This window comes from Petaurus breviceps, unplaced genomic scaffold, assembly GCF_028583685.1.
Source record: "Petaurus breviceps papuanus isolate PSGF00001 unplaced genomic scaffold, PetGlider_PUasm1.0 171, whole genome shotgun sequence".
In the NCBI taxonomy this organism is placed as follows: Eukaryota; Metazoa; Chordata; class Mammalia; order Diprotodontia; family Petauridae; genus Petaurus; species Petaurus breviceps.
The window spans coordinates 20,897,592-20,915,166 of record NW_027185754.1 but is presented as its reverse complement, the minus strand read 5'-3'; the positions used below and the strand labels follow the sequence as shown (position 1 = coordinate 20,915,166).

Below are 17,575 nucleotides of genomic sequence, written 5' to 3'. Positions count from 1 at the left end.
GGGCTCAGATACTTAGCACCCACCCAGAAATAACTGGCCTTGTAACCTTGAGCAAGTTACTTAACCCCAATTGCTTTAAAAAAAAAAAAAACCAATCACAAATGTAGCCCAAACTTCCCAGTACAACGGTAAAACTATCATTTAGACTAACTGAAAAAAGTCCAGACCATTAGCGAGCATTTCAAAAGAAATGCAACTTTATTCCTTTCTAGTCCAAACTACACTAGTACATTTGCTACCTTCTAATACATTTGCCTACCAGGAGACACAACTGAAAAGTTATTTGCATTAATTCAAAAAATAACTAATGTCTATTTTGTGCAAAGTGCTTTGGCATCTAGCTTTGTACCTTGCACATAAGGACCTAATGTTTTGATATGCTGAAGGAACAAATATAAAACAATCCTTGCCTTCAAGGAACTTACATTCTACTGAGGGAATACAACATGTACACACATAAGTACAAGGTAATTTGAGAACCAAAAAATTGAGGGGACTTCAGGAAATAGGAATACATTTCATGCAGGGAGATGGTTTCTGAAGGTAAAAGTAGGAGGAAAAACATCAGGTTTGGGAAACAAGGAGTAGTAGAATACTGAGTATGTAAAGATGTGAATAAAGCAGGAGAGGTAGCCTAGAACTAAACTGAGGAAAGTCTTAAATACCTGGTGGTGGCATTTGTATTTTATCCTAGCAACAATAGAAAAATGAAATTTTGAGGAGGGAAATGACATGGTCAAACTTTATGAAGATTATTTTGGCAGTTGTGTACAGAATGAATTGGCTAGTGGAATGAAATCTCGGAGAATAATTAGACTTAGAATAGTAGAAGTAAGAGTTTATGGAGGTCTGGTATTAGGTTGGTAAGTGGAAAGAAAAGGATTACCAAAGATGTTCTGGAGGTAGAATTTGCTTGAAAAAAGTTTGGGAAATGCTGAGTAAATCCAGAAACAAGGTCTCACAGAGAAAGGAGGGAAGGAAGGAAGGGAGAAAGAAAGGAAGTCTAAGCAATAGTAAATATACTGAAGAAATCTGTGGTTACTTGGTCTCAGGTAGCATATTACTCTTTGGATATTTTTAGGTACCTACAAGAATAATAGGTTGTGGTCATACTATCTTTCACTCATGACCCCAGACCCAAGAACAAGCAAGATGGTAAGTACCTTGTAGACTGACAGGGAGGCTAGTAAGTCATCATGTTTTAAATGCTGGGTTATAAATAGTCCCATCTGGACCATTACACTCTTTCCATATTGCATGTCCTTTGGATAGGCTCATAGGTAAATAGTAAAACACAGCTGCCAAAATGACATTCCTAATGCACAGGTCTGATCATGGCAGTCCCCTGTTCAAAAACCTTCAATGGCTACAATCCTATCATGAAAAGAATGCTGGATTTAAAGCAAATGCAAATGTTGGGCTTAGCACCTGCTAAGAAATGACCATGTTAGGGGGCAACTAGATGGCAGAGTGAATAGAGCACCAGCCCCTGGAGTCAGGAGGACCCGAGTTCAAATCTGGCCTCAGACACTTAATACATACTTGGTGTGTGTATCCATGAGACATTGGGCAGGTCACTTAACCCCAATTGCCTTGCCTTCCCCCCTCCAAAAAGCAAAAAAAAAAAATTTTTTTGAAATGACTATGTGGTTTCTGTGTCCAAGTTCCTTAAGGTAAAATGTAGGAGCTGGATGAGATGACTCCTGCCCAGCTCCAAATAATAGCTAACATTTTATTTGCCACTTAAAATGCTAAATAAACCCTTAAAGGGTTTTAAAGCACACTACATATCTCCTCTTTCACCTTGTTTCACATAAAAAGATGGTACTTCTGTTTGCCAAGGCAAACCCTTCTGTATATAACAAATGATCCCATCATCTCCAGATTTGCCCCCTCTATTCTCTCCACTCACTCATCTTCAATCTCTCCCATCAACTGGCTGCTTCCCTACTACATACAAACCTGCCCTTATCTCCCCATCCTCAAAACTCCCTTACTTGGTCCATCCATCCCTGATAGCTATCCTTCCATATCCTTTTTTTAACTAAATTCCTTGAGGAGGCCGTCTATAACATGACTCCACTTACTTTGCTTTCTCTGCAGCCTGGCTTCCAACTTCAGGATTCAACTGAAAACTGCTCTCTCCAAAGTTACCAATGGCCTCTTAATTGCCAAATCTAATGGTGTTTTCTCAGTCTTGATCCTTTCCTCTCTCTGCAACCTCTGACACTATCACTCTCTTCTCCCTAGGTTTTCATGACATTGTTCTTCTGGGTCTCCTTTTTGATCACTCTTCTGTTTCCTTTGCAGTATCTTCATCCAGACCACTCCCACTAACCATTGGAGTCCTCCTCTCCTAAGGCTTGTACCCTATTTCTCTAATTCATCTCATCTACTATATCATGGAATCATTTATCATCTTAATGCTGATGAAACCCAAATCCATTTATCCAGCCCTAATCTCTCTCCTGAACTTGAACTGTACTCTTACATCTCTGCCTATTAGACATCTCAGAACATCCCATAAAAAACTTAATCTCAACATGTCTAAAACTGAATTCATTTTTTCCCAAGGCCTTCCCCCTGCCTAAATTCTTTGGTTGAGGGCACCACCATCCTCTCCATCACTCAGGTTTTGTAACCCAGATGTCAGCCTCAACTCCTCCCTCTTGTCCTCCTTACTCAATTAACTGCCACATCCTTTAGATTTTTACAAACATCTGAAATCAAAATATGCCCTTTAGATGTATAGCCCCAAAGGTCTCAGGTATAAGACAGACTTCCCCATTATAATATATACATACAAAATATCTTCAGAAAAGGCAAAAGTCTCACACTATTCTTGAACGTATATCTCTAGAACATTCATCAATTGGTTTAGCTAACAGTTCAAGAAAAACAATAAACAGTTAACTTTTTAAATTACCCTCCCATAGAGCTGGGCTTTTCAAACCCTAAATATAGTTTAGGCCTTTCAAAACAAAAATGTGTGTGCAAAAGACTATGTAAAACCCACAACAATGCCAGCATTAACTTGGACTGTACAAGCATGTATAGCAAGTATTCAGATATTTATTTGGTCCTTTAAAGGTACAGCATAGGAGTATTTGAGTTTTACAAAACATCAAATATAAATAACCTGAAACTGTAACAATACACAAAAATTTTCTGATGCTGACATACCAGGCAGTACAAGCTGAAAAATTGAGTAAATTAACATTGTTTTACAGTAATGTACATAGTGCCAGTTGATATTTTAAAACAAGTTTCAACACACAGCACTTGAAGCATCTTTGAATACATCTCAGTTTAGTTGAAGATGTGAAAAACAATTTAAATTTGAGCTAAAATATTTTCCTAGTCAAAAATAAAGGTGTAATATTTATAACCAGAGTATTAATTTTAACTAAACCACAGTATTTTTAACTTGAATTATACCTAAAGGTATTTACATAAAAAGCTGTAACATGCACTGTATATTATCTTTTATCTAATGACTGTTTAAGCAAATACTTCTCTTCAAGTATTTAAAAACTAAATTCCTACTACGTTCAATATAGCATACTGGAATATTTCTAATGGTTCTATCCAAATGAATGTTTTATCAAGGGGAAAAAGACTCATTTTCAAGTCAGTGATGTGATTTTCCTTTGGAACAAAGGACATAAATAGTCTAGTTCTGGCCATTTAACAAAAATGCCCAGATAACGTAAGACAATAAGAAAATGATGAAGTTTACTTTCATTCAGTCTAATGCTATAATATCATCTAGCTCTTCAGACTGTTCTGTACGTGGCCTCTTTGCGTTGACATGTTCTTTATCATCTAACTTTCTCTTCCGGGCTGAGTCTTCCTCAGTGACATCAGCATTACTTGAAGGGCCTTCTTCATCTGAATCAACGATCAGCACATCATCTTGATCTTGAGCTTGTTAAAAAAAAAAGTCACTTTTAAATAACAGTCTATGATAAACTATGCTCCCATGTGATTTTTACATTTCAGATTATTATTCTCAAAAAACAACTACACTCTTCTCAGAGAGCAAAATGTCCTATTCCATTTTCAGTGAGAAATGGGTCAAGGTCACAAGAATGTTGCACATACTGGTTAAGAAGGAAATACACAATGCAAATTCAATTTAATGATGTTAAGAGATACTATACACAATTCAGATTTTGAGTTTTACAATCCATCTTTAAAATTCCTTGAGTACATGACAGCAAGAGTGCCCATTTTATAGAGCAAAAAAAGATCCAGAGTAAAGAATATAAAACAAAGGAAAAGTAGCTTACTTTAATGCTTTATTAAAAGCAGTTTGAAAATGACTAAGTGGGGGCGGCCAGGTAGCACAGCAAGTAAGAGCACCGGCTCTAGTGTCAGGATGACCTGGAGATCGAATCCTGGGCTCAGACACTTAGCACCCACCCAGAAACACCTGGCCGTGGAACCTTGAGCAAGTTACTTAACCCCAATTGCTTAGGGGCAGCCAGGTGGCTCGGCGAGTAAGAACACTGGCTCCAGTGTCGGGATGACCTGGAGATCGAATCCCAGGCTCAGACACTCAGCACCACACCCAGAAATAACTGGCTGTGTAACCTTGAGCAAATTACTTAACCCCGATTGCTTAAGAAAAAAAAAAAAGAAAATGACTAAGTGTACATGAAATACAAGTGTCACTAAATCTCAGAAGCATATTCATACTCGAAGAACTTTAGAAAGGTCAAGAGATCTGTGACCAAAACCTTAGGAAGTCCATGATATAGAGAAGTACTTGGTTAAATAATAAACAAAGCTAAATTAATAGCCTTCCCCCCAACCTCAAACTTATCAGTTCTTGCCAATGGCACCACCATGATTACCAGTCATACAAACATCAGCTACCTTTGATTATGTCCTCTTATCCAATTATTTCCTGTCCTCTTTCATCCCCTTCAGTTGTTCCCACTGTCATCACCAGAGATCAGATGCCATACTACAATGACCTGTACACACTAGTCACCTAATAAATGTTGCTGAAATGAACTTTCACCTCCCCCCTCCACAACCACCAGGAAAAATAATCTTCCTAAAGCCTAGTTCTAATACCATTTCCCCTTGCTTCCCTCAGTAGTTCTCCACTACATAGCAAATAAGGTCTAAATTCCTCCAACTTGACATTCAAGGCCTTGCTAAAGTTTGGGCCTCAGCTAATCTTGAGCTACTCCCCCCCTTTCTGCATTTTAAAGCTTCAGTCAAGCCAGACTATTCTCTATTGCCAAATAATTCCCCCAATCTGTATATCTGTTCACATTGTTCCCTCTGCCTGCAATATCATTCCCTACCTAGCTCCACCAATCCTAACTCCAATTCATCCATCAGCTTTACCTGATCTATACCCCACTCCTCCAGCCAGAAGTGATCTTTTTCCTCAGGACTAACACTTTGTACATTTCTTTTACCACTCTTTATATTCTACTTTACATTACAGCTATCTGTCTTATCTGTCTTGCTACACTGTAAACCCCATTAATGCAGAGGTTGTCATATTGTTCTACATATCCTCTACAATTCATAAAAGTCTTTGACAAAATGGTCAATAAATATTTGTTGACATGAATGCAAAGCCTAAGTTGGTAAGGAAGATTTGTCCAAGATTCCCTCTAGGACCATTAAGTGGTCCTAGGCACCACTTAAAATGTTCTAATTCTGCAGCTATGAATCATTTTTGCCAATGAATTTTACCTTTATATTCCAAATATGGTTATTGAGAATGACCCCTTTTTATGTTCCAAGCAAACCCACCAATCCAGTCCAGTTGTAAACTATCACTACTCACTAATGAATAAATTGCGTTTCTATGTTTCTTTCCCCAGATTCAAGTTCTTGATAACTCCCATATACAAAGCCCCATCTTAAAAACAAAAAAATTCCACACCTTCTGGCACTTAAACATCATTTATTTCAGAAGAGACACCAAGATAACCAAGTAGTCATAGAAAGTTTCCATGGAAGATTTAAGTTGATGGTCATTTCTCTCTTGAGAATTAAGTTATATAATCAGGGAAGAGCACCTTTGATGAGTTCACATTGCCAGGCCTACAGATACAACATCCTTTATACCTAATGACCTGGCAGATGTTACTATGATTACTGAAACACCGCCAGTGATCACTGAAAGTTTGTGGAAATTGGGAGAAGTACTACAAAACTGTAATAGAGCAAATACCCCAAATTTCAAAAAAGCTCTGGGAGAGAAGGGCATCTGCAAACTAGAGGTCAGAAAACTAGATGTGGATTCCTGGCAAAATTGTGGGACATAGGGGCGGCTAGGTGGTGCAGTGAGTAAGAGCGCTGACCCTGGAGTCAGGAGGACCTGGGATCGGTTCCGGCCTCAGATATTTAACACCCACAAAAAAAAACTGGCCATGTAACCTTGGGCAAGTTACTTAACCCCAATTGCTTTACAAAAAAAAAAATTGCGGGATATATTATACTGAAAGAATGATTAGTGAACATCTAAAACAGGTAACAGTGATCACAAAGAGCTAAAGAGGTTTCATTAAGAAATAATTTCATTTCCCTTTGTCATGTTAAGGCTTGTAGATCACAGAAATGTCTTAAGATATAATTTACCTACGTTTTTGCAAAATATTTGACAAAGTCTATAGTACTATTCTTGTATGACAGATGAAGAAATATAGACTAGACAACAGTTCTGGTTAGGTGAATTCTGATGTGGTTGGTCAGGCATAAAGAGTGATCACTAATGGTTCGATGTCACCTGGGAAGATCTCCAAAGGAAGGTTCCAGGAACATGTACTCAGACCTGTACTAGTTAACCTTTTTGTCAGTGACTTAGATAAAGATGACAATGACATTATAGTAGAAGGGACTATTACATTATATTACAATGACAGAATCTTAAAAAACTATTAGACATGTGACCTTGGGCAAGTCACTTAACCCCAACTGCCACTTAACCCCAACTGCTCTGCCTTCCCCCCTCCAAAAAAGCAAAAAACAAAAAACCTATTGACAGGTCAAATGAAATATAAAAGGGATAAATATAAAGTTTTTACACTTGGGTTTGAAAAAAAAAAGCATCACAAGTACAAAATGGGGAAGGTATGGCTGAACAGCAGTTTAAAAAAAAAATAAGGACTTCAGTATGGGGAAAAAAAAAATGTGAGATATGCTTCATCCACATGATATAACAGCCAAAAAGTGAATGCTGTCTTAGGTTGGTTACATTATTAGAGAAAACAGTATACAGGAATAAGGAGATAATAATCTCACCACTACATTCTGCTCTAATCAGAAAACTTGTCCTAGAGAATTTTGTTCAGTTCTAGGCACCACATTTTAAGAAAGACATTGATAGGCTGAAGAAGGAAAATAGGATGGTGAAAAACCTTTTGTCTGTGGCATGAGGATTAGATCGAGAACCAAGAAATTTTAACCCACAGAAGACAAGATTTCAGGAAAACAAGACAGTGTTGTTCAAAAATTTGAAATGCTATGATGTGGAAGAAAAATTAGACTTGTAGTCTATAAACACATTTAGAAAATTTTATCTTGGCCCCTGGAGAACAAAATTAGGAATAATATAAAAAAACTACAAAGTGGAAAACAGATAATAAAGAAAAGCTTCCTAACAAAAACCATCCAGGTTTTCCCCTCACTGAAGTTCTTCAACCAAAGGCTGAATGACCATTTGCTCGGTATGTTTTAGAGGGGCTCCTTGTTCAAGTATGTACTGTTCTAGATGGCTGGAGGTCCCCCTTCCAACTCTGTGATTCTGTGAATTTATTTACCTGTTGATGTGGACGGCTGTGCCCCATCATCACTGCCATTACTGATGTTTTTAGCTGCCTGTTCTGACTGCTTTGGCCCCACTTTTTCAGGGGCATCTCCAACAACTTCAAATTCCACATCTTTTTCTAGATCATCACTGTAAAAAAAATTAAATTTTAAAATAAAGGTAATGCATTGCCTTTTTACAACAGACTTTATGGTATATATGAGAAATGGGAAGGATTGGGGGAATCAATGCTAATCAAATGTTCTATTACTACACCTATTTTATTAATTTTGAAAATTAAAATGTAATAAAATGTAAATAATCAAACTATACTGAGAATAAGTTAAAGATCCTTTGACTATTCAGAAGGCACACAAGATTCCTGGAACTTTGCAAACAGCAGGTTGCACATACTTGTTATAAATAATAGCTCACATTTCTATAGCACTGAGATTCATTTTTTCTTAAAGCAATCTTGTTTTAATAAGTAGTTCATATGATTTATAGGCACCATAAAAATTCATGTCATCCAGTTAAATACTTTAAGCTCGCTAGTTACTATGTTGAAAACTTCTAATCCCAAATTGCTGTGATATCAAAGACAAGAAACCAATCAGAAACAACTTAGTGAGATTTTTTTCCCCCCTGCTTAAAAAACCTCTGCCTCTCAGCTGTATCCTGAGCTACTAGGCCCAGATATCTTTATATCAAACTGATATTATGAGAAGCTACTCACCTCTTATATTATCACTGGCCCAACCTCTCCCTCCCACATACTCTAGTTCTCTTTTCAATGTACTAAGCTGAACTAATGTTGTTCTTTTATTAATGATATAATTACAACCAAGGGTAACTCAAGATTAACAAACAAGGGGAGTAATTTTTTTTTTGCCTCATGCCCATCATGCAAGAAATCCATGTTTCTTACTTCTAGTAAATTTACATTCAAAAAAGCAATGCATCCCTAAGTTGAACCCAATAACCAAAACTTGCATAATTCATATTTTTACAAAACTGAAAATAAATTTCTAAGTAAAAATGTTATTCCTCAAAGTACTATATAAACATAAGCTATTATCAGCTGGGGGAGTTTTTGTTTGCTAGTTTAAGGCAAAGACCTGCAAAATTTTAAATTTTAGCTATCACTCTCTAGCCAGATGACTCCAAGAAAAAAGAAATTTTTCTGAGTACTAATAATTTACTTTGGTATGACTGTTTCCCTTTATTTACTTAAAATAGTTATAAAAGACAACCATTTATATTTCTGTTTCCTGAAATTTCTATAACATTTGTGTCAGGAAATCAATAGCTACCTTAGACACAAGTGTACTATGGTTTTATGAGAACAATGAGATTTAAGGAAAGAAAATAACTTTTTCACTTTATTTCAATTCTATACATTTAAATATTTTTCATTTTAGAGTAAAAAAAATTCCTACCTATGGAGGACATTGATCAATAATGTATAATCCTGTAGGAAATCATCTGCTTGAAGCCTGCTGCCATTTCTAATTCCAAATTCTGACAACTTCTTATGATTATTAGCTAGAAAATTGATAGAATTCAAATGGTAAAATAAATGATCTTTCTAAAATGAAATACATCTTATATAAACTGTACCCTATTAAAGATGATAAAATTACATCTGTGCTAAAGCCCTTGACACTAAGCAACCCTTCTATAAGACCTCTGCAAATAGCCAAGACAACCTTACATTTCAAATATAATTAATGCTCTTGAGAACACAAGCTGAAGAGATGAACAGCACTAAGCCATTATTTCACAATCCCCATTTTAACCATGACCTAGGATTAGTAATACAGTATTTACTGATGAGAATGAGCAAATTGTGGTCCAGGCAGGGTTTACATCTGCAACTCTGGCTTCTTTAGTTTTGCCTCCTACTAGGACAGCCAGACCAAGCATAGCTCCTCATCACAAATAACCAATCATCCAAACTACACTTCTTGGCAAGCCAATGCTGCTGAGACTTAACACTAAAACAAAAGAATTTTTGTTAATTCCAAAGAAACTTTATAGTATTTTCGGAATCCCAATGCCTACTACAACACTGTATTAAAGCAAGTCCTCAAATACTTGTTGAAAGAAAGAATACTGCCTAACAATACCTCCAAATAAATAAGGAAAGCTAATGTATACAGTCAATACCTTCTGTTTCTCCCTCTTCTGAAGATATGAGGATGGTTCCTTTGCCATCTTCAATCTGTACATCTGGCGCTACCATAGCAAATTTTTCTTTCACTATCTAAAGAAGAAAAAAATATTTAGGCCACTAACATACTTAAAAATCAACAAAACCACCCAGCAATACTGCTTCTAGGGCTGTATCCCAAAGAGATCATAAAAACGGGAAAAGAACCCACATGTACAAAAATATAGCAGCTCTTTCTGTGGTGGCCAAGAACTGGAAATTGAGGAGATGTCCATCAACTGGGGAATGGCTGAACAAGGTGTGGTGTATGAATGTAATGGAATACTATTGTACTATAAGAAATCATGAACAGGTTGTAATGCGAATGTAAATTTTAAAGATCTTCCCTGCCCCTAGGCTAAAGTGCACCAGAAGCCTGGGGAGGGAGGCTTGTTTTTTAGGAGATACTTTTTGATTGGCCAGTGGGTCAATAAGGTTGTTACATTCTCTGAGCCAGGAGAAGGCTATATAAGCCCTGATGTGTAGCTTTGTTTTGGGACTCACTTTGAGAAGTGTTCTGTGATTTGATCTGAATTCTGGGAAGCCGTTGTTGAGAGTCCCCCGGCTTTCAAAAACCCAGAATGTAGAAACCCAGATGTTGACTGGGTATGGATGTAATGGTTGGACAGTTTGGAAATCTGTCTACTTGATGTTTCTGTCTTGATAATTATGCCTGTATACTTTGAGGTTCAGGGTGCTGACCTTTTCTCCTGAACAAGGTAAACGATATATGTCTGACTGATTAAAGTAAGCTTGTTAACCCATTTTGAGTTGCTTTCCTTTAACAAAGCAGATCCAAGAACCTGTGGTAGCAGCAAACCCTGAGGACGCGCTTGAGGTGCTTGCCGCTACACAGGTAGATTTCAGAAAAACCTGAAAAGACTTATATGAACTGATTCTGAGTGAGGGGAGCAGAACCAGGAGAACATTGTACACTGTAACAGCCACAGTGTGCAATGGACTGATTATGATAGACTTTGCCCTTCTCAGAAATGCAAGGACCTAAAACAATTCCAAAGGACTCATGATGGAAAATGGTATCCACATCCAGAGAAAGAACTATGATGTCAGAATGCAGAGTGAACTAGACTATTTTCTTTTTTGTTTTGTTTCTTCTCTCTCATGGTTCATTCCACTGGTTACAATTCTTGTATGCAACATGACTAATGTGAAATTGTGTTTAATAGGAATGTATATAGAGAGCCTATATCAGGATTGTGTGCCATCTCGGGGATACAAGGGTAGAAAATTTAAAACTTATGGAAGTGAATGTTGAAAACTAAAAATAAATAAATTAACTAATAAAAAGAAAGAAAAGGAAATCAACAAAACCCCTTAGAATTATTTTCCAGTAGGGTTATTTTCCTCCTCTCTTCAAATATGGTATTTTAATTCTACATCACACCAAATGGTTTTAAACTTTAGTCACATAAAATAATATTATAAATATAAATGTAGGGGTGGCCAGGTAGCACAGCGAGTAAGAGCACCAGCTCCAGTGTCAGGATGACCTGGGGATCGAATCCAGGCTCAGACACTTAGCACCCACCCAAAAACACCTGGCCGTGTAACTTTGAGCAAATTACTTAACCCCAATTGCTTAGGGGCAGCTAGGTGGTTCAGTGAGTAAGAGCACTGGCTCCAGTGTCAGGATGACCTGGGGATCGAATCCAGGCTCAGATACTTAGCATCACACCCAGAAATAACTGGCCGTGTAACCTTGAGCAAGTTACTTAACCCCCGACTGCTTTAAAAATAAAAAAATAAAATAAAATAAATATGAATATAAAGCATTTACCAAATGTAGTACTACACATTTCCTATCACGAGAACTATCATTTCTCTAAATCTAAATCAGTCTCATTCTAAAATGTTCAATACTATTATTCAATTTCAAGACACCTGCTGAAAACATTTTTAAAATGTGTCCAACTTAAAAAAAGGAAAAAAAAGAAAAAATTTAAAATAATAAAAAAAATTTAAATGTATCAACCTTCAAAATGAGGAAGCTGAGGTCCAGAAAAGCAAGGTCCCACTGAGGTAAGCAAGTAGCAAAGGCAGGGTTTGAACCGAACCTCACACTCCAAATCCAGTGCTTTTTTTAACTATACCATTCTACACAGACAGATAACATGACCTGATCCCCAACATCAATAAAACAAGCAAGGCACTGAGTATTTTCCAGTAGTGATAAATGATGTTTTCTGCCTTAACAAATAACAGGTTAAATATTCAGTTTTTGATTCAAGAAATAACTCCTTTGTGGTTTGAAAGACATTTCTAGTATAGAGCCTTTCTGGTTTTATACCATGATTATAGCAATAATAAAGCAAAAAGGGAGTCTGGAGTTTTTTGAGGGGGGAAGGAAAAGTGGGATATCTTCAAAAAGTTTAATATACCAGTTAAAACAGAGGTTGCATTTGACAAACTTAGAAGTCAGGAAAAGAAATTTTCATCATACTCACCTTATCCTGTAATGTAAGGACTGTGACTTTGTGGACATTCAATTTCACTGTTACCTCAGGCTTGCTGGCACAAACATAACAATTAGGGTTGGGAGGATCCAACGCACAAGGCACAAGTAGTTTCTTTCTTGGATTTGGCTGTTTGTTTAAAAAGATCTTTGGGGCAACATACCCACACAGAAATTAGACAAAGAAAATATGACTTCAGAAACAAAACTTGAAAATCTTATCTACTAACTCACCGTTCTACACTGATCTATTTTTCCTGATAAAATTTTCAAACCTTCCAGGACTATCAGCCCAGCAATCACCGCATTAGTAGTAGCTATTGCAGGAATGATATTTCCAGCCATAGCTGAAAAAACAAGGTTAAATGTTTTAAAAAAGAAAAACTTTCTTTTAAAAGTTTAAAGTCTATTTAAAAAAACAGAAAAGTTTTAAAGATGGAAGTGACTTGACCCATGGGTAGAAGGAAAGTAAAGCTTACATTTGATATCAAATCTGCTCTTCATATTCATACTGAAAATATGCATCCTGAGATTTGCTGCAGATGTAACAAAATCCATTGCTGATGGATCGTCCTGCCAATGATTAAAAAAAAACTTTAAAAAGGTACCCACCCAAAAAACGCTCAGAAAATGATAGCAACATTTTCTGGGTTTTTAAAATTATTTTAGCCAGGCCAAATTTTCCTCTCAGGATGACACTTTCATGTGCCTACACCATAAATTTTATTCTTGAACATTTGTCCACAAAAACAAATGCTTGTCGTAAAAAATATCTATGGTAACAACTTGTATTTACTTTCAAATGATTCCCAAAGCCCTTTCATCACAACCACCCTGCAAATCAGATAGTAAAAATTATACCCATTTTAACTATTGTGATACTTTAGAGGAAATTCCTTTCTAGATACATATTTTTTTCAGTCATGTGACTCTGACTTAATTTGGGGTTTTCTTGGCAAAGATATTGGAATGATTTGTCATTTCCTTCTCCATATCATTTTGCAGATGAGGAAACTGAGGCAAACAGGGTTAAACGACTTGTCCAGGGTCATACAACTGGTAAGTGTGTCTAAGATCATATTTGAACTCAGGAAGATGAGTCTTCCTAACTCAAAGCCCAGCACTCCACTGCACCATCTAGCTGCCTGATCATTTTTAATCATCATTAATTTGCATTCAAGAAGAAATGAAACAGCCAAAGAAAATCTGATAAAATTTCCCAAACTCCTCAACTATGATTTATTGGCCTTTAAAACGCATCCTTTACAAATTCCCAACAAAGCTAATTTTACATCTCAAAAGAACAGCTCTAGAATTAAAACATATATTAAATATGTAACTGGTTACCACATTTTCTCAACTAACCTTGTCCCATATGAGTTCAGCTCCATCACCTTTTTCAGCAAGATGAACTCTCAAAGTTTCAATACTCTTTGAAAAAAGACGTGCATAGCTCTTGACATCCAGAACCTGTTGGTCTTTTAAACCTAATGTGGATTCATTTTGTTGATCTGCTGCATTTATTTCTTCAAGTGGAAGAAAAAGATAATATCAGCTTAAATATAATGGGCTTTTCTTTATCAAATATCACCATTAGCACCCTTACCATCTTTTGTACTAAGTAAATTAAACAGAAGCAATCCCTGATCAATAAAAACATCAATATCAAAATAGAAAATAATATAACTAGTTTTTAGTTAAGAAATCATAAGGAATAAAGTAGACAGGTTTAATTACATTAAAAATCAATTTGATTATAACAAATTTAACCAAGATAAAAATATTCATTTGGGGAAGATGTTTCCAGGATCCATAATATAAAAACTACAATTTAAAATTTATAAAATTACAAATATTTAAGGACAATTTTCTGAATTAATCACTACTGGATAAAGGTTCAAATTCACATGTTGAGAGAATTTACAAGGGGGGGAAATACTGCTAAAACGATAATTTGAAAAAATGATCAATCTCATTAATCTTCAGCAAAATACAAGCAGCTGTGATATATCACTTCATACTCAAGTTGGCAAAAAATAAGAAATGATTTAAAATCCAATTCTCAGAAACTTAACAAAACTGCAAATTGATAAAAAAAATTTATTTTGAAGGAAATAAGAAAACACACAAAGATAATCATAAACTTTGTCCCTCTGATCCCTTTACTGTGAAGTCCTGAGAGCACCATTCTTAAGATATAAAAAGATCTGTTCAAAACTACATATAAGCAATATTATTTGTAAGAGCAAAAGAACTAAAAATAATATAAATGTCTATCAGTTAATGAAAACAAATAAACTAGAGTGTATCAACATAATAAAATGACATTTAAAATCATAAATAGTGGGGCAGCTAGGTGGTGCAGTAAATAGAGCATAGGCCCTAGAGTCAGAAGGACCTGAGTTTAAATGTGGCCTCAGACACTTAACACAAAAAACTAGCCATGTGACCTTGGGCAAGTCACTTAACCCCAACTGCCCTACCTTCCCCCCTCCAAAAAGCAAAACAAAAAATAAATAAAATTAAATCATAAATATGAAGAATGTTTGTAAAATTCTGAAGAAATTAAACTAAGTTATTCACAACAATAAAGCAGAACAAATAAATAACAATAAATATATTATTATAAATAATATAATAATAAATATAAATTAAATAAATAACAGGAGAACAATAGTTCACATTGGCTATGACAACCCTTCATCATTCTATGACTGTATCACAATAGTCCTCCTTCCACTGGCACAGATCCCAACCCCACTGTAAATTAAGCAAACAGTCTTCAAGAGTTGTTTGGCCAAAATAATTTGTCAGTTAGGCCAATCTGGTGATGAGGCTCAACAAATATAGGTAGGCTAGCCCTTGGACAGCAGAAACACATTCTATTACTATTCTCTACTCAAAATATTTTCAAATTGGTAGGTTCTGCCAGTTGTGCACTATGCTAGCATAACCTCTGAAAATCCAGAACATCAAAAGGAAACATTTATAAAAATGCCATCATCTTTCCAATCACTGTGATTTACAAACTCAGAGTCATCCTCAACTCCTTACACTCTTTCACCTCACATATCCGATTAGCTGCCAAGTCTTGTCATGTGTCTCACAACTATCCACTTCTCTCCACTCACAAAGGAAAACACAGGGCTATTACCCTGCCAAAAGCCTTCAATACTTCTCACCTGGACCACTGTCAACAGCATCTTAAATGGCATCCCTGCCTCAAGTTTCTCCCTACTCCACCCAGCTGCCAAAGTGAAAATTTAGGTGATTTGTGCTTCTTTTTGAAGGCAAGAAAAAAAATAGCAAAAAAGTAAGAATATAAAATAAGCTTTTAAAAAGTGCTAGAAAGGCACTCTCCAGGAAAATAAAATAGCCATTTAAAAGTTAGGTTAAAAAAAAAAAGGACTAAAAGATAGTAGCACATACAAACCTCAAAAACCAAATTCTTCTTAGTCAAAGCAGAACAAGGAAAAGCTAGTTAAGAGACACAAGCTCAAAAATGAACATATATGTCAGAAGTCATTACTGAGGACAGGGAGAGAACTACAACTTCCCTGTAAGCAGTTGTGGTAATTATACAAAAAAAAGCCAGTGTCAGTGGCATTGAAGTGCCCACCAGAAATTATACACTAGAACCCCCTTAAACCTGCTAGAGGGGACCCCTACTGTGTTCCTTGGAAACCACCTAATAGGCTCCAATAGTAAAGAAATGTTTCACCTGTGTTGCTAAAACATGCCACAGATTCCCACGGATTCAGGTCTGTTTATGTTTGTATCCAATGCTTTGCTAAGGAACTATAGCTTCGCTTCAGTAGAAATAATACTAAGGCTTTGTTTCAATAAGAATAATACTGAGAATGTTTTGCTTGAATAGAAATACTGGGAATGCTTTGCCTTAAATGGGAATAATACTGAGAAAGCTTCACCTCAATGGAAACCATGCTAACCCCTTAGAAACATATGCTGTTGTTAGCAATCACACTGTCTATAAAATTATGTCTAACAGAAAGCTCGTGGCTGTCTTTCAGTCTGAGAGGCAGCCCCGGCCAGTTAATACACACTCCTATCAAATTATAATTGGCCTAGCTGTCCTGTCATATCTCGGTGTCCATTACAGATTGGAGGTTCCACCGAGATAGCATTTGGCTCTGTTTTGACAGCTGGACCAGGCTCCCTGGAGGGCCAGGAGAGCAGTCTGACCTAGGGAAGGCCACCGAGTAAAATTCCTCGGCCCCGGGCTCGCATTGCTTCCCTGAGTGGACTGGAACCTGTCTGTCTGTGTAAAGAAATTTTTAAATATGCCACTCTGTAAGCCAAATGCACCCAAGCAGCCAAAAAAAATGCTGTACCTGAGCTAGAAAGATTAATAATCTCTTAAAGAAAGGCTGCTGGCAGAAAACCACTTCTCCTTCTACTCCTTGAACTCCAGCCAAAGTTCTCGAAGTAAAAAGACAAATGGACAGAAAGAGAATGGGAAATTTCTCCCCGAAAATCTGTCTAAGGGAAAAGGGGTCACTTCAATGATCAAAGAGAAGTAGGTTTTCAAGCTGCACTTTGAAATAGGACTAACACTTAACCCTTTCCTGGGTCACAGAAAGAGAACTGTACAACATCATTGGGAATATAGATCCAGGTAATTGAATTCATTCTGATTTGACACCAAGATTTGGCACCAAGAAAAAAATTTTAGTTCTGTGTAACTACAAAAACTGAAGATTAAGGTCACCAGCTTGGTTATTCAATTGTTTTTTATTTCAAAGTTCAAAATTAAGACCATGATTGTTACTGGTAAACAGTTGTATTATATATGTTGTATGAGAAACAGTTTCTTTTAAAGTCTTGGAGTAGATCTGAAATTTTAAAGGAATGAACACCTAAGAAAAGTTTATTTGAGCAAAAGGTCAAAAAGAGAAATCCACTAAGATTATCTTCCCTGTGGTCCCAGTTCTTTTTAGCTAGGGCCACGGAGCCCTCCCCTGTCATCCAGCTCTGATGGAGCTGAGGAGACAGTAAGAAGTTTGAACCATAAAGATTTTTTTTCTTCTCCCTGTTGTGCTGGCTATAACTGAGCCAGGGCTGCAGTGAAGTTAATTTGAGTTAACTTCCT

General features: G+C 36.4%; 1 protein-coding gene and 1 long non-coding RNA gene across 2 annotated transcripts in view; both read right to left on the bottom strand.

Annotated features, from left to right (window-relative positions):
- Positions 1–3,052: 3,052 nt before the first annotated feature.
- Positions 3,053–17,575, bottom strand: part of UBA2 (ubiquitin like modifier activating enzyme 2) — a 37,252-nt gene continuing 22,729 nt past the window's right edge. The window contains exons 10-17 of the mRNA XM_069082665.1: positions 13,831–13,991; positions 12,945–13,038; positions 12,700–12,812; positions 12,458–12,613; positions 9,950–10,046; positions 9,220–9,325; positions 7,794–7,930; positions 3,053–3,927 (exon numbers count right to left, since the gene is read on the bottom strand). Coding sequence (XP_068938766.1) covers positions 3,746–3,927; positions 7,794–7,930; positions 9,220–9,325; positions 9,950–10,046; positions 12,458–12,613; positions 12,700–12,812; positions 12,945–13,038; positions 13,831–13,991 — 1,046 coding nt within the window. The 3' untranslated portion in view covers positions 3,053–3,745. The remainder of the gene's footprint in view (positions 3,928–7,793; positions 7,931–9,219; positions 9,326–9,949; positions 10,047–12,457; positions 12,614–12,699; positions 12,813–12,944; positions 13,039–13,830; positions 13,992–17,575) is intronic.
- Positions 11,115–12,451, bottom strand: LOC138157162 (uncharacterized). Its single transcript, XR_011167324.1, has 2 exons — positions 11,650–12,451; positions 11,115–11,503 (listed from the first exon to the last, which is right to left on the bottom strand). It is a non-coding gene; the product is annotated as an uncharacterized lncRNA (long non-coding RNA).